The sequence below is a fragment of the Prionailurus viverrinus genome, chromosome A1, assembly GCF_022837055.1.
Source record: "Prionailurus viverrinus isolate Anna chromosome A1, UM_Priviv_1.0, whole genome shotgun sequence".
Classification (NCBI taxonomy): domain Eukaryota; kingdom Metazoa; phylum Chordata; class Mammalia; order Carnivora; family Felidae; genus Prionailurus; species Prionailurus viverrinus.
Genome location: NC_062561.1, coordinates 158,073,592 through 158,098,027, shown reverse-complemented (window position 1 = coordinate 158,098,027; position 24,436 = coordinate 158,073,592). Strand labels below are relative to the sequence as shown.

General features: G+C 38.5%; 1 protein-coding gene across 2 annotated transcripts in view; it reads right to left on the bottom strand.

Moving 5' to 3' along the window:
• The window catches only part of FAM81B (family with sequence similarity 81 member B), a 54,981-nt gene that overhangs the window by 18,667 nt on the left and 11,878 nt on the right, over positions 1–24,436 (bottom strand). For both annotated transcript variants that reach the window (XM_047865381.1, XM_047865390.1), the window contains exons 4-6: positions 18,718–18,961; positions 12,655–12,773; positions 3,146–3,275 (exon numbers count right to left, since the gene is read on the bottom strand). In XM_047865381.1, coding sequence (XP_047721337.1) covers positions 3,146–3,275; positions 12,655–12,773; positions 18,718–18,961 — 493 coding nt within the window. The remainder of the gene's footprint in view (positions 1–3,145; positions 3,276–12,654; positions 12,774–18,717; positions 18,962–24,436) is intronic.

Sequence of the window (24,436 nt, the reverse complement as noted above, 5' to 3'; positions counted from 1 at the left end):
CACATTCTATATTAGAAAAACTCCAAATGGATCAAGAATCTAAATATAAACAGTAAAGCCATGAAAGTGCTAGAAGAAAACATGAGTAATTATTTTGAGAGGGGGAGACAGACAGTGCAAGTGGGAGAAAGGCAGAGAGAGAGGGAGAGAATCCCAAGCATCTCCATGCTGTTAGTATGTAGCCCAACATGGGGCTCAATCTCATGACTGAGATCATGACTTGAGCCAAAATCAACTTAGCCACCCAGCACCCCTAGGGAATTTCTTTTTAAGTGTGACTTAAAAGAAGCTACAAAAAAAAAAAGCTGATAAATTTAGCTAAAAATATAGAACATAAGCATGACAAAAGTCAAAAGAACATATAAAGAGCTCCTAAAAATTGAGAAGAAAAAGAAAAACAGACCAATAAGGAAATGGATAAAAGAGATGAACAGATAACTTGCTGGAAAAGAAATGAAAATGGCTCTTGAAGATGTGAACCTCATTCACAATGAGAAAGGCTAAGTGAAGGGGTGCCTGTGTGGCTCAGTTGGTTAAGTATCCGATTCTTGATTTCAGCTAAGGTCATAATCTCATGGTTGTTTATCAGTTTGAGCCCCATGTTGACCTCTGCACTGACAGCTCGGATCCTACTGAGGATCTGCTCTCTCCCTCCCTCTTCTGCTCAAAAATAAATAAATAAATAAATAAATAAATAAATAAATAAATAAATAAATAAATAAAATTTAAAAAACAGAAAGGAAAGGCTAAGTGAAACACAGAGATTTTAGCTTTCTTTTTCCTATAAGAGTGGCAAAATTCAAAAGTCAACACCATTGGTGAGGCAATATGTAAAATGTCATTTTTACATTTTACATATCGCCGATGGCTATGTAATATGATCAAAACCCTACAGACAGCAAGATACCTCAAAATAACAAACATGTATTTTGACCCAGCAATCACACTTCTGGTAATTGATCCTACAAACATACCTATGGACATACACACAATGATATAGGTGCAAGTTACACCTTGCAGCATTGTTTGAAAGAGAAAAATACTAAAAATGTCCAAATGTCCATCTGTGAGAGATTGGTTAAATGAGTGAGCTATGAACATGGAGGAGAATATGCAGTTGTAAAAAAAAGAATGAGGAAGCTTTCCATGTATTAGTATCACTGATCTCCAGGATGTGTTTGTTTAGTTAAAAAAAAAAAAAAAGGTACATATTAGTGTGTGTGTGTGTGTGTGTGTGTGTGTGTGTGTGTAATATGCTACCTTATTTGTAAAAAGGAGAAAATAGGAATATATTTGCATTTGTTTGTATCTGCATAAAGGCATACTGAAGAATCCACAACAGAATAATAAAAATGGCTTTCAGTGAGGAAATGAAAGAATGTGATAATGGTGACAGAGGTGGGCACGAAAATTCTCAGTGTATATTTTCTTATGTAGTTTTGATTTGTGAACCATACATATCATCTGTATTACCTTAAAAAAAACTAAGAATAAACTTCAGTCAGTGTCACTTTTTTGAAAAAGTTTTTTAAGTTTATTTATTTAGAGAGAGAGAGTGGGGGAAGGGGAGGGAGACAGGGAGACAGAGAATCCCAAGCAGGCTCCCCACTCTCAGCGCGAACCCCAATTCAGAGCTCGAACTCATGAACCATGAGATATGACCTGAGCTGAAATCAAGAGTTGGAGGCTTAATTGACTGAGCCACCCAGGCACCCCAAATCAAATTTTGAACCTAGATGCAAAGTCAAATGCTGAATGGTTATACAGTGACTGTATGGCAGAAATGCAGGAATGTTTCAGTATTGGGAAATGTATTGACATAGCACATTAGAAGTCCAAAGAAATAAACGAGTGAACAAACCCAAATTAAAAAAAAACCCAATATGATGATGTAGGCATTTGTTGATGTCTACAAGGCATTTTTTAAGGTGAAATGTTCAGTCCTAATAAAAACTGAGCACTAATAAAAACTACTGGAAGTAAGTAGGAATTGAAGGTTACTTTAACATGGTTAAAAATATATCACACCAACATCCAACAGAAAACAACAAAGACATCTCCAGTATAATAAGAAACTAGATAAATTGCCTTCTATGACCACTTTTATTTAACAATCATCTGGAGATCTGGTCATGGCTTTAAAGCACTTAAAAAAAAAAAAGTACTGAGGTGTTACATCAGAAAACCAGAGGTAACATGGTTATGATTTGTTTTTGATATGACTAGGTATTTTGGAAAACAAAGAGACTCAACCAAAAAACTATTAGGACTTAATTAGATGGGTGCATAGGTGTGGGCAAGGTGAGCCCAATGGGATTGGAGTAATCTATGTGCCCCTTTGAACCTTCTGCTCTTGATTTTTTGGTCCTATGAACAAATAATCATACACCAAACTTTACATGTCCCCCTATTCTCAAAGGATTTCCACTTTGTTCTGCCTAAATGACTTCAGAGAAGTGCTTATTGTCACATAAGGTACATGACAAAATAAGGCACAGAATACTTTGCATTGGCTCCTTTAGTTAAGGCATTGGGAGGGTGAAAAAGGAAAGGCATTTCAGGCAGAAAAAAAGCACAAACAATATGGAGGCTGTGTAATGTCTTAGAGTGAGTACAGACCTACCTCCAGGTTGTTCAGTACCACTGGGTATGAGGGGTGAGCCAGGAAAAATGGGGTGAGCTGAAAAGATAAGCAGGGGGCCAGTGTAGAGATGGCCTTTAAAACCAGGGCAATGGATTTGTACATTATTTTGTGAGAGACGTAACCTATTGTAGGGATGTAACATAATCAACTCACATTTAGGTTGGATATTTAATAATAATAGTCCGTGAAAAAATGTTTTGCTTATAATCTTTGGTTCTACAGTCTTTGAGCAAATCCCAGAGAGTAAAAAGAATAGCAACAGTGGAATCAAGTAGCACAGGCTTATAATGGGTGGCTACATTGGAACATAGGAGGTACTCATTAAAGTTTTGTTAATTCAACTGACAGTGCTCATGGTACATATGCATGCCTGTCATATTTAAATGCTTTGGAAGTAAAGAGTTCTTTTGAAAAATTTCCACCCGACTAGGCATTTTGATAAGCTATAATGATCTTCTGGCAATAACACATAATGTAAGAGTTCCAAATATTTTTGGTTACCTTCATATCCAAGTTCTTAGAAACAGTTTCTAGGGCAGACATGAAATTTTGAATTGTTTTCTCAATTTTCTGGTGCTCATGCCTGATGAACTGAATGTCTCCAGAAAGCTTCACAATGCTGGAGTCACATCTAGTGGCAAGACGAAAATTGGTTGTGAGATCAATAGGCTCAAACATTTTTAATACTACAGTAGGATGTGTGCATTCATTCATGGCAAAAGTTCTAAAGTTCTTTGAATAATGAGTTAGTAGACGTAGGAACATAAACAGAAATCTTCACTTTTCTCTCTTTTTTCTGATGAGAGAGAAACCAGGTTGGATAATGATACATCAGTCAAAATCAAAGAACTGGGTTGGGGTAGATGAAGACATTGGGAGAAAATGGGGGGAATTTTTGATTTTCAGTCTGATATATTAATACGGTCATAGGAGTTCCAACAGGTTTTGATATTGGGGGAGTACTCCCTACTGCCTGTGGTTAGGTAAAATTGAAACTTTATCCTGTTCTATATTGCATTCTGAATCCACTTTCCTGTAGTCTCTTTGTTGGATCCAAGATTGTCAATTCTCCTCTGGCTACAGAGTCTTAGCTCACCATCATCTTCCAACCCATCTTCAAAAACCAATTTCCCTCCTCTTAGCCCCAGTCACAACTCCTGCTCCTGGAGTGGGCTCAGTCAAGGGTCATATTAGGACAAAAACAATTCACAGTAACATGTGAATGAAGTTTTGGCTCATAAAGTTGCACATGGTATTTTAAGAAGTAATTCTAGTGAAATGGGGTTGGAGTTGAAGATTAATCATCTTTCCAGCATGTCAGGGAAGCCCACCCCATATCACTACTCAAGGCTTCTCTTGGGAGACGGCAGGTTACGTACTGTGTTATCAGTTTCAATACACTCATATATGCATGAAATATATGCACTCATAAATGCATGGAAGATATGGAGAATGCTGAAGGACTGTGTTTTTTGTGTAAAGTTATCAGAGATCACTGTTAAGTTTGTAATTTTTTTTTTTTTCAACGTTTATTTATTTTTTGGGACAGAGAGAGACAGAGCATGAACGGGGGAGGGGCAGAGAGAGAGGGAGACACAGAATCGGAAACAGGCTCCAGGCTCCGGGCCATCAGCCCAGAGCCCGACGCGGGGCTCGAACTCACGGACCGCGAGATCGTGACCTGGCTGAAGTCGGACGCTTAACCGACTGCGCCACCCAGGAGCCCCTAAGTTTGTAATTTTATAAAACAATTCTTTGTCCTCAAATAATATTTGTTAGGAACTACATTTTCATGCTATTATGCAAAGTGCTATAAATATAGTTTATTTTATGGCTGTCAATATTTTTTTAGGATCTAGAAGTGAATTTTTTTTCTTAAGATTTTTGGTACCAAAGTTGAGCCCAAAATGAGTATGGTGGTAATTTTGCTTGAGAAATCCTTAGAAGAGAAACCAGGGGACTGTGGTAGGGGAGGGGATACTGCTGGGAGGAAAAATTAGGAATTAATCTGATCAAAAATGGGAGCTGGCTTGTAATGCAGCAAAGTCACAGGCAAAAGCCATTTCACACATTTGTACATAAAACCTGTTGTCAAAACAAGCTCTGTTGTCAGTTAGTTAGGCTACTATGTGAATCCACATCAAGATCCCCAAAGATTACATAGAAACAGTTGCTGCTATCATTGCTCCCAGCCACTTGTCACCCAACTCCCTCCTTGTTCGACCTTCAGAGACAGCTGGCCTGTACATTGTAGGCTAACGGTTAAGAATTTGTCTCTGATGTCACATTGACCAGGCTTTGAATCTGGCTTCTGCCGTTTCCTAGCTTTGTGATCTGGGAAAAATTTCTTAACGGTCTATGAGCTTCAGTTCTCCTTAACTGAGAAAAGGGAGTAATGACCCCAAGGCCACTGAACATAGCTGCACGATTTGTCTACCACACAACACCAGACTTGCCAGCAACATGGGCAGCATGAACACAGGAGCCATAGATAGTATCTCCTGGAATGCTTTATGCTCAACCTTCAAAACCGTAAGTGGCTATCCTGAAAAAAATGTCACTTGATAGGGTTATTTTAAGATGAAAGGAGGTAATGAATCAAATGATTTAGCCAGCACCTAGCACTGAGGAAGCACCCCTACAAGATCAGTAGCTATTATTTATTAATTCCTATCTCCCCATGCAAAAACACAGACTGCCAGCCTAACACCACATGCTGGTTTGTTTTGTCCACCTGGTTGTCTAATGATTCTTTATTCCTGATGTTCAGTAACTTCAACCAGGATTTTTTGTTTGTCTGTTTGTTTTGAGAGGGAGAGAGAGAGAGCACACCCTTGAGCATGAGTGGAGGAAGGGCAGAGAGAGAGGGAGAGGGAATCCCAAGCAAGTTCCACACTGACAGCACACCAGCTTGATCTCATGAACAGTGAGATCATTACCTGAGCCAAAATCAAGAGTTGGACAGGATGATTAGCCAACTGATCTACCCAGGGGCCCCTCAACTGGTATATTTTGATTCAGTTGTTCTTATAGCAATTTTTCTTGAATTCTAGTTTTGATTTATGGATTCAAATCTCCGTTTCAAGGAAGTTCTCTTTTCTTATACCCATTCTTTTTTCCTGAAGAATTTGTTCTCTTTCTTCTTCAGGCGGTCCTACAGAGTCTATGTTGAATGAGTTTTACTTGTCTGCTATATACATCATTTTTCTACAACAATTTTTATGTTAAAAAAACATTTTCTTTTCATTTTTTTGTGGTTTTCTCATGTTAGCATTTAAAAAATAATTATTTTTAGTTGTATTTATTCCATGGGGGGGGGGGCGCCTTCCAAAACAGATTTGATCTCTGTGATATTTTAATTTTTTTTCCCCACCTTATCCCTGAGCAATTCCAGTATATCCATCTCGTTCTGTTAGGTGATGATCTCTGTTTTGGGGAAGGCCTTTTATTTCATATTTATTCAGTATTTTTATTGTATCAAAGTAAAACATGCCTATAGTTTAGAAGTCAATAAAAACTAAAAGGCTAATAATAAACTGTGGGAATTAAGCTTAAGAATTCCCCGAGCTTGAGCTGAAGGTTTAACAAGGCATGAAGAAATAGAAAGCCACAGGATGAAAGTATCCAAGAATAGGTAGAGATTAGGTATTCAGGGCAGCAGTGCCCCCCAATTTAGTACAATAGCAGAAAACTGCTTTCAAGGGAAGGAAGGATCAAAATAGGTAAACAGGTAAAAGGGGCTAGAGACCACCCCGGGCAAAGTTGCCGGGAGTGGAGCTAATTAGCAAAAGAAAGGTGCCTTGTTGACCCTGAGGTAGCACGTTCTTTCTTGTCCCCCTAGGCAAGTTTAGGTAAACAGACAAGGCGCCTCATGTCTGCTGTAAACAACCATCTGCTCAGCACCTGGATTTTGTTTTGTATTGACCCAAACCCCTAACACCACATATCTTCAAAACCCCCTTTCCATCACGCCCGTGAGTTAATGTTCACAATTTCATTGTCTCTTTGTGCATGTCCATCATGCTGATAAACCTTCTGATCCTAATAAAAACGGAGCAAGGACACTTACTGGGAGCTCTTGTCTCCTCTCGGACTTGGAATATTAATCCTGTGACTTGCATATTAATCCTGTGTCTGCTCTCTTGCTGGACAAGAGAACTCCAGACCCAGAGTCTGCGACAACAAACTACAGTGGTTCTTTGCTCTCCCTCTTCCTGCTTTTCCCAGTTCTCCCTAGAGACAAGAGCCTGCCTTTACCTAGTTTCAGAGTTTCCTAGTGCTGCCAACACCTAAGCCTTTTGAGAATTGTGTGGTGTAAAACCAGATCATTCTCAGTTTATCCCACAGGTTTAAAACTGGTTTTATTACATCTGCTAAGTCAGTTTCCACATGTCTGTTTTCTTCGTCCCAACATTTCTATGCTGATATCCTCTGTTTTGGTGGGTCTGTTTTAAAGAGAAACTTTTTTTTTTTTTTTTTTTGCAGTAGATTTAGTGGGACTTTGGGAAGGAGCAAAATTACAGCTGATTGCTGTTCAATCAGCAATCTGCTTTAATCTTTTTCCTTTGTTCTTAACTTCTTTGAAACCAAGAGAACCTCTGATTTGAACCCCTCGTGTGTGTTTATGGGTAATTCCTCTCATTGAGGTTTGCACATCAGCCTCATAGATTTCTCTGTCTGACTATCGATATTGGTGGTGCCGATTTTTATGCACAGGCTAGATTCTACCTATCATGCTTACATTTTGGCTGATTCTGACTACCTACAGAAGATCACCAAGTGTGTGTGGGGGGGAGGAGTAGACCACATCCTCCGCTCAGGCTTGCAGTATCAAATCTATTCTTTTCTTAAGCCCTACGGGCTGTAGGAGGGCACATCTCCCCCTTTCCTCCTCAAAAACGGGATTGGTGTATTTTACAGCCAATCACTGAATCCTAGATTTTCTGTAGTGACGCTATAGGCCCGCTCTACTTCCTCTGCCTGTAGCACGTCAGCATTTCTCTCGGGTATGAATTTGCAAGCATAGAGCTTCCAAATGATAAATAACACAAATGCATCCTCAGCTACACTCCTCAGCTGCTCTGTGTTACTGACCTGATTCCCTGAAGGGACATTTCCTGTGTGTCCTGTGACCCGCCTGAGTCCCGAGTAATGGAGTAATATTACTCCATTCAAATTATTTAGGATTACGACTCTTGTTTTGGCGCAAGTCATTAATATCTAAGGTCCGAGGAAGACAGACATGACAGTATTTGTAAGTGTACTCTGTTTGTGGTTGTGGTTAGCAGTTGTGGCAACTTCCAAGTTCTATTAAAGATGGAATTTTTAGGGGCGCCTGGGTGACTGAGTCAGTTGAGCATCCGGCTTCCGCTCAGGTCATGATCTCGCAGTCTGAGTTCAGCCCCGCTTGGGACTCTGTGTTGACAGAGCCTGGAGCCTGCTTCGGATTCTGTGTCTCCCTCTCCCTCTGCCCCTCCCCCGCTCATGCTCTATCTCTCTTTGTCAAAAATAAATAAACACTTTTTAAAAAAAGATGGAATTTTTGCTTCCCTTCTATTTTTAACTGGCTTTAAGAGGTCGCAAGTGAGAGGAGTGGCGTAAAAATATCTTTATTCAATTATCTTTAGCCAGAAGTTTCTACTCTTAACTTTTCAAAAGTTGACAATATCCATGATATCATTCTTCCAAAGAATATGATTTTTGCTTTTAATTTCATATCAACACAATTTTTAATTTTTTTAATAAGAAAAATCTGCCTTTGGGTCCCAAATAGCCAAATGTAGCTGGAAGTCCTGCGTCCTCTGACTGCTACTGCAGACTGTAAATCATGGCCATCCCTATGGATGTTATTTACATACTTGCTTTTCCTCATTTGCACCTGAGATTATCATCTACTGAATAGAGGAGAGGGTATCAAAAGCAGACCAGACACCTTTGAGAACTTTGTCTCATTGGAGTTACTTGCTTTTATACTGCCCCTGTTTTGGAGTAGGAAATACGGTGTAAAATTCAAAGCACGTTGCCATTATTAAATATTGAGTTTGATTTATGCAGCAGTAAAATGTTTCCTAGGAATTATGTTAAAATAATCAACTTAATCTCAGTTATGCCAAAATACTCATTAGAATTAAGGTCAATATGTGGAAAGACAGTAATTAATCTGTCTCAGCTTGTCTATGAGTCCCTTGCCTGGCAAAAATACACAGAACGGGAGAGGAAGGGTGAATTTAAGTCTCATGGCTTTTAGCCAGATTCTGTCTCGGATTAACAAATACAATAAAGAAATTTTCATAATAAGGAGATATTTCAAGGAAAAATAAGACCTCGTCCTAAAATCACTACCTAAGATTCAAGGGGAAGGTAAGCAATTGAAGAATAAAATGGAGGGATAGGAGGCTCTTGGTTTCCCCTTCTCTGGATGTACCGAATAAACAGCTACACACAGATCAGTTTCCTCTGAGAAAAACCCAGAAACTAATTTAAAGACTCATGCTTATCAGGCATCTAAGAATATACCCACACTGAAATGGGCAGGAAAACTGAGACACATTCATGCTGTAAACCCCATTCTTGGCACAGTGCCTTCCTTACAGTTGGGAGGGGACCCCCAAATCTTAGCTTCTTCCTGAGGAGTGAAAGGTTTGGACCATACATTGAGCACTTCAACTTTTACAGCTGCCACCTGAGAGACTGGCTTCCAAATCACCTAGCTCTGAGAGCTGATGGGACTCATTTGCAAGTCCCCTAGGACCACAGAAAAAAGAAGTAGCTGTAAATGACCACAGATTAAAAAATGGACAAATGTGGGGGTGCCTGGGTGGCTTAGTCGGTTAAGCAGCCCCTGACTTTGGCTCAGGTGATGATCTCACAGTTCGTGACTTGGAGCCCCACATCGGCTGTCTGCTGTTGGTGCAGAGCCTGCTTCGGATAATCTGTCCCCGTCTCTCTCTGCCCTTCTCCCATCTCAATCTCTCTTTCTCTTTCTCTTTCTCTTTCTCTTTCTCTTTCTCTTTCTCTTTCTCTTTCTCTTTCTCTCTCCCTCTCTCAAAAATAAATAAATATTTTTAAAAAACAGGCAAAGCATCTGAATAGATATTTATCCACAGATGACATACAAGTGACCAGCAAGTACATGAAGAGGTGCTCAGTGTCACTGATCATCAGGAAACTGCAAATCAAAAGCACAATGAGATATTACCCTTCACCTGTTAGAGTGGCTATTATCAAAATAATAAAAATATAACAAATGTCGACTAGTAGGTAGAGAAAAGAAAACCCTTATATATTATTGGTAAGAATGTAAATTGGTGCGGCAATTATAGAAAACAGTATGAAGGTTCTTCAAAAAACTAAAAATAGAACTATTACATCATTCAGCAACCCCTGTTCTGGATGTATATCCAAAGGAAATGAAATCAGTACTTGGAAGGAATATCTGCACTCCCACACTCCCATGTTCACTGTAGCAATATTCACAATAGCCAAGATATGGAAACAACCTAAGCATCTGTTGACAGATGAATGGAAAAATAAATTGTGACACACACACACACACACACACACACACACACACACACACACACATTCCGAGTATTATCCAGACTCAAAAAAAGAGATATTGCCATTTGTGAATACACAGATAAAATTGGAGGACATTATGCTAAGTTAATTAAGATAGACACAGAAAAAAAACCCTGCATGATCTCATATGGAACCTGAAAAAGTCAAATACGCAGAAGCAGAGAGTAGAATGGTGGTTACCCAGGGTGCAGAGGTAGGGGAGATGGGGAAATGTTGGTCAAAGAGTACAAAGTCACAGTTAAATGGGAAGAATATGCCTAGAGACCTAATATACAGTGTGATGACCATAGTTAATAATGTACTGAAGAATGGAAATATGCTAAGAAAGTAGATTTCAGTTGCTCTTACACACATAAAATGGTAACCATGTGAGAAGATATGTTAATTAGCTTGACTGTAGTAATCATTTTACTATGCTTGTATATATCAAATCATGTTGTAGACTTTAAACCGAAACAATTTTTATTTTTAAAAAAGGAAACAAAAAAGAAAAAAAGAAATTGAAGCTGATCCATCTTGTTCTAGATATTATTCCTTTCATATCTTGGTTTCATTGAAATCTGTTATTGTGTCTTATATGTAAGGCAGGATTTAGAAAAATAGAATACTGGGTTTGTAATGGTTTGCAGAAAAAATAAATAGTTCACGTGTCATCAGCACACCACCAAGTGGAACCAAATTCCAAGTTTTATTCAAGACAGATGTTTGGTATTTGTCTTTGAGAAATCATGGCACATCTAAATAGGATGGTGGGTCTGTTCGTGTTTGTTTTATTACCTTGCTTCAAACTTACCCAAATACTATAAACTTTCTTTTGTGTGTATCAGATATTATATAAGGAAATATATAATTTTGTGTATTTTAGATGACTAAACATGTATTTATACATAGCATAGTTACATATCTATCTGTGTGTGTGTGTGTGTGTGTGTACACATAGGTACTATTCCTGAAGATTCTATTTTCCTAATGTTTGCTACCTGGTCTGGACTTTCATGGCTAGTGTGTTAGTTTAGGCCCTTGACATTTCCCACCTTGACTGCTGCAGTAGGCTTCCTTTCATTTTCATTTTTCCTTTCTGTACCCCACCAACTTAGCTAATACTAGAATGTTCCTAAATATGTCATCCCTCTTACTTATAATCAATCTTCCCATGCTTACTTATAACTTTTTATATAAAGTTCAAACTTCTTACCTCGACCCACAAGATCTCTCAGCATCCAATTTGGACCACTTGTAAGCTTCATCTCCCAATCTCCCATCTCTCCCTAAAAGCAAACGCCCAAATACCAAAACTAAAACACTCTTCTTACAGGTAGCCCTTTGAACATGTCTCAGTAATTCATCCCTCGGTTCATTTGCACTTATTATCCCTCCTATGTAAAGTGCATTTCCTGTTGTCCTTCCTTGTCTAGATATCTGCTATGGATCCTTCAAAACTAATTTCAGTGTCACCTCCTCCAGGAAGACTTCCCTATGCCTCAGTCTGATTTGGATATTCCCATAGCACCTCAAGCTTTCATTACATTGTTTATCTAATCACTTACATTTGGAGCTTGTTTTCCCAGGTAGACCACAAATCTGGGGTCATGAGGAATTGGAAGTGGACCATGTTGCTGAATCCCCAAATCCCAGTACACTGCCTGCCATGTGCTTATGTGGCATGAAGCTTAATACCTTTTTGTTGTTGTTGAATTGAATGGATAGATGCTCTAAAAGGAGTCTTAGGTGTTAATCACCTAATTGTTATTTGGTCATTAACACTACAGAGCAGATTAACAAGATGGAGATTGAGTATTCCAGGAGAGAGTAAAGATGTGCTGGCAGAAGATGCTGAGTTGCAAAGGTGACTACAGTCAGCCATTCACAGGTGATCTTTGATATGTCTACTAGAGTGGTCCTGCCATTGTCAATACCCACAGGTTTTTGTTAAACTGTATAGCATTAATTCTTTTGATTTAGAAATATCATATGAACCATATTTTTCAAAATTTTATCGATTTGGAAGTAAATTCCTTTTGTTAGACTTTTATATGTAATTCTTACATATTTTAAATATTTTAATTAATTATTAAATTAAATTATTAAATTAAATTAAATTCAAGTATTTTAAATATTTGTAGGTGTTCTTGAGGGTGTGTCTTTGTATAGATATTGGCATTTAGACAGTTGAGGGCTGCAAATATAATATGATTCTCATCACTAGCAGACGGAACCAAACTGGACATTCTGTAAAAGGGGCTTTTTAGAGAACCCTTGATTCTCAAGGTAGCATGAAGCTTTCAAGGTGTATCATAGACTTTCTCAACCTCCACCTCATCAGTTTAGCGTAAAGACAATATCTACTTTTTTACTATATGGAACTTAGTTGGGAATGAGAATTCAATGGGCAAGAACTGACTGCCATTCATTGATATGCTTCTTCTCACCTGGCTACTCTTCCTCGAAGATCTCCAACTCCTTGAAGGTGTCTGGTGTTTAGCTCCTGTACTGCAAAATTAGTTCCTGTGGCCGCCTGGTCTCGCGCTCTTATTTGGTGTTCTAAAATCTGTAATTTTAAGTAAAATTCCCATTAATTTCCTACCCCACATGATAAGAAAGTATAATTTAAAGCAGAGGTTGCAAAATCAAAAGCCTTTCCTAATTAGGCTGACAGTGTAAATGAGTGAGAGAGTCCTATGTCAGAGAGAGGCAGTCCCTACTTTATCTGAGAAGGTAGTGATGGCCTGATTCCAGCTGATTATTGCCAGGTAGGAATGATGGCTCAACAGTGTTTCAACACAAGCCAGAAATCTAGATTTTATGTTAAATCTTTCAATTTTTAAATATTGACATCTTAGTCAAAATCTTACATAAACACACTATGGGCCAAGTAAAATATACTTATTGTGCTGTTATGGCCACGAGTTGCCATTTGGCCATCATTGATACAAAAGCTTTTCACGAAAACCTATTTCAGAATTGGTGGCAGAGTTTAGAAAGGGATCTTTACTACGGCATCAGGCAAGGCCCTTTGCAGATTGAATCAGAACCACAGTGAAGCTAATACAACTAACATGAGTAAATGTGAATCAAACTGTTCCACTCGAAAGGAGTGAAGAAGGTTTATTCTAGATTTTTAGAGAACACGAGAGATTTATGGCTTGAAGTATATTCAGATTTTGTCCTTGGGTATTCTTAGTCATGTCTTAGGTAGGTCTTGGTATTCTGAAATAGAGCTGACTATCTTATACTACCAGGTCGGTGGTCTCAAGAACAGCGGCTTAAAAATTGTTCACACTTAACATGTAAGCATTAATTTAAAACTAAAAAAAAAAAAAATCTGCTTGTCCACAGCAAAAATTTCTATCTTAGTTGACACTCAAGCAAAATCCAAAGTAAAGTGAAGACATATATTAAAAAAAAAACATATTTATTTGTAAAATAAGTGAGAGTATATGACAAGTTCAGGATTTGAGGAAGCATTAAAGTTTAGTTACTATGTTTGATCAAGGCCTGAACTATGTCTAAATTTATGTTTATCAATTTTTTGAGGAAAGAAGGATTTTTGTAGCAAATGAATCGTAGAAATTTTAAATACCATATACAGGATCTTTCTCATTTGTAAACTGGCAGATTGAAACAACCCAAGAGCAAAAACAAACAAAAAAACCTTTAATTGAAAACTTAGAAGTGTCAAGAATGCTAGTTGGAGTTTTTTTGTTTTCATTTGTTTCTGCCTGACTCTAAGTGTCTCAGTCCATTCACGTTGCTCTAACAAAATACCACAGACTGGGTAGCTAATAAACAACAGACATATGTTTCTCACAGTTCTGGAGGCTGGAAGTCCAAGGTCAGGGTGCCGGCTTGGTCCAGTTCTGGTGAGAGCCCTCTGCTGGGCTGCAGACTGTCTACTTCCTACTGTGTCCTCAGGTGGTGGTAGGAGTCAGGGGTATCTTGTGGGAGGGCACTGGTCCTAATCACGAGACCCCACCTCCTAACACCATCACATGGGACATTAGATTTCAACATATGAATTTTGGAGGAGCGGGGAGAGACCCAATATTCAGACCATAGCAAAAGATGTTACTTTGCTTTGTTTTGGTAAAGTATAGTGATGAAAAGGAATTTGCCCTACTAAACACTAAAACATATGAGATGATAATAAATAAATAAGTGTAGCAAAATAGATATGCATATGTAAATAAATCAATGTAATGTAACGAAGACCTCGGTAAACATAAGAAAGAAATGTGCTGGGGCGCCTGTGTGGCTCAGTTGGTTGAGTGTCCGACTTTGGCTCAGGTCATGATCTCGCTGTTTATGAGTTTGAGCCCTGCATAGGTCTTTGCGCTGACAGCTCATTGCCTGGAGCCTACTTTGGATTCTGTGTCTCCCTCTCTCTCTGCCCCTCACTCCCTCACACTCTGTCTCTCTCTTTCAAAAATAAATAAGCATTAAAATATTTTTTAAAAAAGGAATGTACTATACTTGAGGCTCACAAATTAGTGGGGGAGGAATTTCACGAATGGTGTTGGGATCTCTGGTTGTTTATTCAGAAAACAATCAGTTTAGATCCTTACCTCATGACACACATCAGTATAGATTTTAGAAAAGTAGTTTAAAAATATAAATAGTTAAGCCATAAAAATAACAGTTAATAAAGGTGATTATTTCAATTCTAAATGAAGACATATCTATTCTTAAAAATAATGAGAGGAATCACAGAGCAAAATATTGGAATGCTTAACGAGAGCAAAATAATGGAAAGTTTAACAACCTTATATAAAACTTGACAGAAACCTTGTAAATATAACTGAGATATAAACAATGAACTGAAAAAAAACATTTATAACAAATGTTACTGCCACAGATTTCAGCCTAGTACTGCAATCAGCATGCATTTGTTGGCAAAAGCCAGTTGTGCGTATCTTTTCCCATCTTTGTGTTTGGTGTTTTGATGTTTGAAATCAATCACAGTGAGACTATTAACACCATGGAAATAGGCGAACACTCCAACCAATTATTCTCCAGAAAATATTTGCTTGCTGGTCGCTAACCATTTGCCAAGCTACCAGCAGCTATTATCCTCAATTAATAAAAAAGCTCATCAAATCAATAAGAATTAAAAAGCACTAAAACTCCAAAAGATAAATTGGCAAACGACATTAATAGATGATGGACAGAGAAAATGAAAAGCGTTATAGTCACTTTTAAAAAGTGAAAATGAGGGGTGCCTGGGTGGCTCAGTCGGTTAAGTGGCCGACTTCGGCTCAGGTCATGATCTCGCGGTCCGTGAGTTCAAGCCCCGCGTCGGGCTCTGTGCTGACAGCTCAGAGCCTGGAGCCTGTTTCAGATTGTGTCTCCCTCTCTCTGAGCCTCCCCCGTTCATGCTCTGTCTCTCTCTGTCTCAAAAATAAATAAACATTAAAAAAAATTTTTTTTTAAAGTGAAAACGAGAGAAAGATCTCATCTCTATCCCATTAAATTAGTGAAGTTAAAACAATACATCTCAATGCTGGTGTAGGCCCATGAAAAAACACTCTTGTGTAATGCTAATGGAAGTGTAAGTATAAACTTTCCGGAAACCAATTTGGCAACATGTATCAAGAGCCTTTACAGTGTCCACACCCTGGAGTTCTACTTCTAAGAATTTATACTATGGAAATAATCCAAATACAGACCTATACTTATGAGCAAGGGTATTTTAATATTAACAGAATGACTTAGCAAATCATGGTGTGTGCACTGTACAAAGAACCTTTAATGACATGAGAGTGTATGATATAATTTTATATTAAAGATTATGCTTACAAATGTAGTCCCAGCCTCCTAATGGAATATGTGGAAGGACTTGAAGGTAATGAATCTGGGTGTTTGTAGAAATTGCCATTTGGTAGTGGAATTGAGAATTTTTTTCCCCCAGGTTTAAACATTTTTTTCTTAAGCTTTCAAAATAATTACAATGAACAAGTATTGCTCTTACAAGTTGGTGGGAAAAAGAAACAAAATAAATAAACAAAATAAATGTGATACATAAAATTCTCTTTCCTTGAGTTTAAAATAAATTAATTTTAAAATTTGTAATTAGCTGCCAGCTTGAACAACAAATAGTTTGAATATAAAAAGGAACAAGCAACTGCTGTAATTATGGTTGATTAAAAACATTTTTTTTTTTTAATTCCTTTCATAGGTCCAAGTCAAGCTTCAGCTCACACTTGAACCTGTCTTGCTGGTCAGTTTGCAATGGACTGACCTCGTTAATGAGTTTAGGCTTTTAAAAAATACTTGAATAGCACCTATTTCACTATAAAGAGCACGTTATAGTATTAGTTATTTACTAAAGATAGCCTAATAGTTTCTTCTTTATGATGTTTAACTATGTTGTCTACAGACTTTAAAATATTTTCTGATATTTTAGAAACTCATAGACCAGTCCTCCTCATCCCCTTAACAGGATGGCATATATTTTGAGATTTTATAGTTTTGGGAAAATATTTTGTCTTTTTTTCAGAGCTAATCTAAGACAACCAATTATTATAGGAAAAGAAGCCCTTAACAAGATTTCTAATGGGGTGCCTGGATGGCTCAGTCAGTTAAGCATCCAACTTCAGCTCGGGTCATGATCTTGCCCTCAGTGAGTTTGAGCCCCACATCAGGCTTTGTGCTGGCAGCTCTCTCTTTCTCTCTCTCTCTCTCTCTCTCTGTCTCAAAAATGAATAAATGTTAAAAAAAAATTAAAAAAACATTTCTAGACTTCTGGAAATAATTTCCCTTTTAAAATTAAGATTATTTTACTGAGGTATAATTAATAGTATTAAAAGGTACCAATCAAAGTATATATCTGAATGGATTTTGACAAATATAATCAACATGTAACAACCATTTCTCATTTCTGAGAATGCTACTCTCTTTTCAATTACCAGCAAGTTTTGACTTTTAAATGGTATCTTGTTTAGTGCGAGTGCTATACTTGGTTTGGTCATCATGTCAAAGGCGCTGAGCCGCTAACCTCATCATTTTCTTACCACTGTTATGCTGGAAACACCTTTGACCACTTTGAGAAGTGGTACTGACTTTTAGGCACTGGGGTCAATTCAGTATGTGTTAAATACCAATGAAGTACCTTTTAAAAGTTCACTAAGATTTTTTTTTTTAACTTCTATACTCCCTCTAATGCATCCTAGGGTTTGCCAGACCCTACAGATGGAAAATAAATTAATAAATATCCTTAGCTTTATAAACAAAGTCCTAAGGAAGTCTTTGCTGAGTTAATTGCATGAGTTTTGTTTGTCTGTTTGTCAGATCCACTATATTATATTCTCTGACAGTAAAAGAGGACATTTGTTGTGGGAATTTTAATGATAATTCTGCAAATTTTTAGTCAGTTTCCCAAAGTATATTCTCTGGGACTCTTGCTTGAAAGTTTCAACCCCAGATTCATCATGCCTATTGGCACCTTAAAAATGCTGAAAGGCTTGTAGTGAAAATCTGTTTATTTTGGTTTAACCAAGATAGATATTTTCTTTTGTGATCAGAAATTCTATTTTCCCTTTAACATCTTAAACATCATTCATTCGGGAAATATGTAGAGTGATGACTACCTACCATGTGCTGTTGTCATCTGTTGTGTTATTTAATAATGAAGAAAAAAGAATCTTCACCATTATATATTAGAATATATATATATATATATATATATATATATATACACACACACACACACACACACACACATACATATATAGGTATATACACACATGTATATATATATTCATATATTAGAAGGGGAAAACAAGCAATTAACAAATATAGACTATGAGTTTGCTTATCACATGGATACATGCTATGAATATCTATAATGTAAGATTTAACGAAGATTGTGACTGCTGGGTAGGGAAGGGTGCTTTTTTACAGAATGCTGAGGAACTCCTCTCTGATAGGGTGATAACTGAGCACAGACTTCAAGGCAATGGAGAACATTTCACAGGAATGTCTAGGGGAAGATGATTCAGCCAGAGTGAATATTAAGTGCCAAGGCCCTGAAGCCAGAACATGCTTGGTGTGTTCTAGGAAGAGCTGGGAGCCAGTGTGGTCACAATGAAAGAAGTGAGGGGGTGGGAGATGGGGAGAGAGATGGCTTGGGTCAGACTGTGATGGGCCTGTGAACCGTCATTGCCAGTGCATCATGAAAAGCTCTATTTGAAACAATTACACAAAAAGAATCTCAGAAATTGAGATTAAAATAATCACCTTAGCACAATGTCTGACATACTGTTAAACAATTCTCTCTGCTGTCACAAAATAGATATTAAATGCTTTTTGAATAGAATTTCCTTCTACTTTTTAGCATACATGAGCAGTTGAAAAGTTGAACTGTTTTCCTCTGGGGCTACATGTTGTAGTCATTTAAACTTAAGCTCTAGTGAGTCATTTCTGTAGTTGAAAATGATATTGGTGGTTGATCATCATTGTCAAGCAATGATGCCAATGTATGGGAAATGAAGAATTACCTCAATATTTTGGCTCAGTTTTTTGACAATGCTCGTGATGGTCTGGATGTGGCTTTCCAGTAGCTTCCTGGCAAGCAACTCCTCTTTTTGAAAGCCATGGGCCCCTTGAAGACAAGCAGAGATTTCCTCCTTGATGCGGAAGGCTTGTTCAAGGAGGAAAGCGATGGTACGCTCCTGGGTGTTCAATCTGTCTTCTAGCTGCCTTCTCTGGGTGTTTGGAATCACAGGAAGAAAAGAATGACCCCTAGTCAGGAACAGGAAACAACACCAGGGATGTTACAAGAATGAGTTGGAGGAGCCAGAACCAGAACTTGTCTCTTCACTTAACTTCTGTACCATCTCCCCTGTGAGAGGTTTGGGAGGACCTTAAAGGAATCGGCCTGGTTGGATTACTGGTTTGTCTCTCATCTCACAAGATCTGACTTCTGCCTTGGTCTTACATTATGCATTTTTCATGTTTCTAAGCAGGAATCATTTTATATTTTACCCACTATTCTAACAAGCCAAGTTGGATCCACATACATTTAATACTTGAGAATTCTACATTGAGGAGAGTGCTGCCTACTAACTTTGAGGAAATGATAGTTCAAAGGCAGAGATTCATGAAAGAGTCAGAAGTTCAGTGAAAAAGTAAACACAATAAATGAGAAAAAAAGAAATAGGCTAGAGCTCTTAACAATTAGGGTAAAGTAGCATGTAAAATCCTGATAGGCCCTATTGGCATTAGTATATTACTCTTTCCCTTCACTGATAAGCCTCTTGAAGGACAAGCTACTTTGTTGTGTCTTTTTCTTCATTGAATTCACTTTGCTTGGTTCTGTGACCCAGACTCTGAAGAAAGAAATGAGTTACACAGTTCCTCAGGAGTAAAATTTCCTGGGTGTCCTATGGTCTTGACCAAAATGCTCAGCTAGCATGACTGCTAGTTTTCTATCCTCTCTCCCTCCTAAAACCTTGGAGTGACTAGAAAGAAAAATTAGAAAACTGCCCTCCTTGGGCAGCAGGGGCTATTTTAAACTGGTGAGGGTGTGGGGTGGTGCAGGGGGTGCCCTGATGTGCCCCCCAGCTCACTTTTCAGGAAGGTGAAACACCCTAAGTGTTGGGTGAGCTGCTGGCTGACAGCCCTCAGCTGATAGCTTCTCTGGGAACCGCCTTGGTGAAGACAGTCACTTTGCTCAAGGCCATGCCCATTTCCTGGGGCAGCTTGAAATCAGTGATGGGTCACTGTATGGCTATAAAGGCCTGGCACACTTGTTCTATCTCAGAACAAGTTGGAAGGGCTATCCCAGCTTCAGGGCTCCCTGTGGAATTGTATCACAATATTTTTTTTCCTTCCATTCCTGGAAGTGACCCCAGAGCACTCCTTAATGAGCCTTCTGTTCACCAATCTCTGTCTCAGAGCCTGTTTCCTGGGCAACCCAACCACAGTCAGGTGGCCACTTTGGCCTGGGGCAAGAGAGAATTCAGCAAGGCTGTGGGAGGGTAAAATGGGGAAGAAGGACTGTTGTAGTTCTACTCTTGCTTCTTCTAGATAGTAAACTGCTCTAGTTGTGTGAAATTCAGATTCTTGTTTAAGTGTCCTCAAGAGTCAGATCAGGCAAGGCAGAAGACCTGTAAGAACCTCAAACAACAGTAAGAAAACTTGGGGTAAAAACAGACCTTGAGCATTTGCTTTTATACCTTCCTACCTCCACAGGCTCCAGGGGTGGGAAAGTCACTGGTCTCCTAATGCTACTTCTTTCTGAGGAGCAAAGGTGAAAACCTGACAGGACAAGTTATTTTGTAGGATGGGGAGGTTTTACTGGGCCTGGGGCTCATCCATGCCAGCCCCCTGAGTTTATTGGAGCTGACAGGACTCCAGTGGAGAACTGGGTCTGGCCAAAACCCCCAGGGGAAAATTAACTCACAGGCCAAGATAGCAAGACATTTGAGGAGCACGGTCTCTTCCAAAACCAACTAGCCAACAAATAACCTACTGGATTATAGATTTCTACAGAAGATAAACACTAAGATATATGCAGTAAGACATTTTTTAAAAGGCTAATAAACATTAAAAGAAGGGAAGATGTTAGCAAAATGAAAACAAAAAACTAGAAAATGTTAAAAAATAAACAAGTGAAAATATAATGGTTGAAATAAAGAAAAAGATGGGATAATATGAAGGAGGAAATAGCTGAAGAATGAACTAGTGATTTAGAATACCAGAATGAAAAAAATTAATCAGACAGAAGGAAGGGTTACACAACTTAGTTATGTCAGGGTCAAACTTTGAAACTCATCTGTGTGACTCCAAAATCCAATGTTAAGCTTAACTCTCCTACATTCCTAGAATTCCAAGAGATAATAAGCAGAAGCAGGGGACTCACTTTGATGCTACTCATGTGACCTAATAGAGTGGCAGCAGTAAGGACACACAGAAGTGTCCCCAGGCTTCATATACACTCTTTCCTTAGTTGTCTCTTCCTTTCTTGGTCCTGGCCACCATTATCTCCTCTATTTCTGCATCTGAACAAAAAGTGCATCCTCCACATGGAAGCTAGAGTGGTCTTTCTCAAAGTCTGAGACCCTCCAATGGCTTATCCATTTTCTGAGAATAAAATCCTTGTTCCCCTTTCCAACCTCATCTCCTCCTGCTCTTCCATCCATTTACTCTCATTCAACCACATGCATCTTCTTTCCATCCCTCACCCATGCAAAACTAGGACATTGTTCAGAGCCTTGGTGCTTGCTATTCTTTCTGCTTAGACTGCTCTTCCCTGAAGTCACTTCACGGCTGCCTCCTTCTCATTGATTTTGTCTCAAATCTAGTATCCCCTCCTCAGACAAGTCTTCCCCTAGGTCACTTTCTATCATAATACCCCATTTCTTCTTCTCCCCAGCATTTGTCATTATCTAAAATGATCTTAATTGTGTTTATTTTCTGCCCTCCATCACTAGAATGAAAGCTCCCCGTAGACAGGTGCTTTATCTAAGTTGTTCTTCACAATGCCTCCAACACTGAGAAGAGTGCCTGACACACCATAGGTTATCAGTAAATGTTTATTGACTGACTGATTTTTCTGGCTGTACTGTTTGTTCCCTTAAGGCTCTGTTGTTGGAAATTGGGGGTGGAGGAAGGTACAATGAAGACTACTGTTTGAGCTTCAAGGTTTACAGTTTCTTCTCTTGAGCAGTACAAAATAGCCTCAGCCTGGGTGAAGTTCCCCTTTCTTGTCACCTGCACATTTTAGGAACAAAGAAGGCTTTGTTAAGGGTTTCATTAGATTCCCTCTACCACTCATTTGGCTTAAAAATGTTCTTCTGGAATATTACCAAATGGATATGGGGATATATATATATATATATATATATATATATATATATATATATTCCATTTCTCTAAAACCCCAGCATGCTGACAGTGCTCTGTCGATTGGATGTATGAGTCACAGGCAGAAGGGAAGAGGATGTCAGGCCCTGCTGATGGTGACACATAGCCTAGTGGCAGACGGCAGATTTACTTGTTACCTTCCTTGAGCTAGTGCTGCTTTCTGACCTCTCCACAGTCTGCAGTCTGGATGTGCCAGGGAAAGAGAAGTTGGTCCTTAGTCATCAGTCCTATACAGATACTTATAAATTATGCTACATTCTTCTCAAAATTTAGTATTTGTGTTCTCTTAGGTGTTCCCAGTGTGTCAGGCATTGTTGGTTAACTTCCTAATAGTTAACCCCCCAACCCACACCACCACTGCCTGATTTGGTTCATCCTCCCACCCCCCATGTCATTTGGGAGGGGGGCAAATCAATCATGGTGGTCTAATTCTTCTGGGTTGAGATGAAGCTGGTTTAGGTAGGACTGACCTGGCCAGTCAGGTGAAAGGAAAAACCTATTGTGGGGTTTCTGGATAATGTTTCTTTGCTTTCAAGAAAAAACACCTAAGAAGAAACTTCTCTCTTGTTTGCTGGATGTTGTCATGCCTGTGTGTGATGTCTGGAACTTCTGAAGCCATCTTGTGACCATGAGGGAAAAGAAGATAGCGGAAAAAAAGGATAGAAAACATTTGCTTGATGATGCTAAGTCTCTAAATTAACTAAACTCTAGATTTTTAAAAATGTGAACTAATCATTTTGGTTGTAGTCTTTGTTCTGTGTAGCTGAAAGCACTGTATCTATATCTAACAATCTACCGATAAAAATGTCAGTTAAAATAAAACTATATTAGTATTTACTAAATGTCTACTCTAGTCCATGCATAATAGATAATGGTCTGTCCCTCAAGGAACTTAGTTTAATTCAGGGTTTCTCATAAAGAAAATTGAATTAATATCATGGGGGGTGGAGAAGGGAGGGAAGTTGTTACAATGCAGATTCCTTAGCTCTGTCATAGATTTGTTAGATCACAATCTTGGGTGTTGAGGGGGACAGAGCAAGAATAAACATTTTACGTAAGCACTTAGATGATTCTATGTCTTCTAGATATTGAAACCCATTTATTTATTTAAAACTGGTCATGTGAATCAGTGAGTGATTCTCAGTTTGTGATCAGTGAGTGATAAGGCAGAATATATAAAGTGCTGAGGTGTGAAATAGAGAATATGAGCTCTCAAGTTATATGGAGAGTCAGAAGCAATTTAGCAAGGTGGTAGGCAAGATAGACTGATGGCAGAACACAGGTTCCACCACTGACCAACCAAGTGTTTCAATTAATTCATCCTTGAATGGGGCTAACAGGCCTACTTCACTGTGTGGTTGTAAATACAGAGATAACATGTGAGAAGCATGTGGTAGGGGCGGCAAAACCAATGCAGCCCAGGGTTATGGGGAGCCCCTGTTCACTCACTTTTTGGGTGTGCTATTTATTGGCTGGTGTCAAGATTGTGTCCAGAAAGAACTTGAGGAATCAGACCTAAGGTGGCAGAGAGACCAGTGGAACAAAGCTGCCACCTCTGCTCAGATGCCAGTCTGTGGTCCCATTTGCCATGATTGGCCTCAATGATGTTGCTATTTGGCACATGGAAGGAACCCGGTAAGGAGGGCAGCACCTAGTGTTATGCAAATGTATTTTCCTGCAACAATAGGGACATTAAGTGACTTATATAAGTGATAGATATATAGTTTCCTTTAGTTTGTAAAATTTATTTTTAGAAGTTATTTTATATTTAAGTGGAAAGCATTCCTTTTTGTGCCTAAGGTTTACTATAAATTGGGAGTTTTATTATTTTTTATTAATAAAAAATGCTTAGTGAAGCATTAAAGATGAAGCTTAATGATGCTTAATGAAGCACAAAATAATGCTGTTTCATTCTATTTACACGATTCCTGCAAGATAAACACAGAGCTTATATATTTTTCCATTTCCATTACCATAACAAAAGAGAATATCATGGGGGTGCCTGGGTGAATCAGTCGGTTAAGTGTCCAACTCTTGATTTTGGCTCAGGTCATGATCTCTCAGTTTGTGAGTTTGAGCCCCGCATTGGGCTCCACGGTGTGGAGCCTGCTTGGGATTCTCTCTTTGTCTCTCTCTCTCTCTGCCCCTCTCCCATGCGCATGTGTGTGTGTGTGTGTGCACTCTCTCTCTCAAAAATAACTTAAAAAAAGAGAATGTTATTTTGCAATTGACTTTCTAAATCACCAACTGGAAAGACACATGTATGAACAGTCTCAGTCTTCTAAGAGAGTTTCCTGATACCATTTTTCAAAGATCATCCAAATGGTTAAAAACTGAGTAACAAGATGT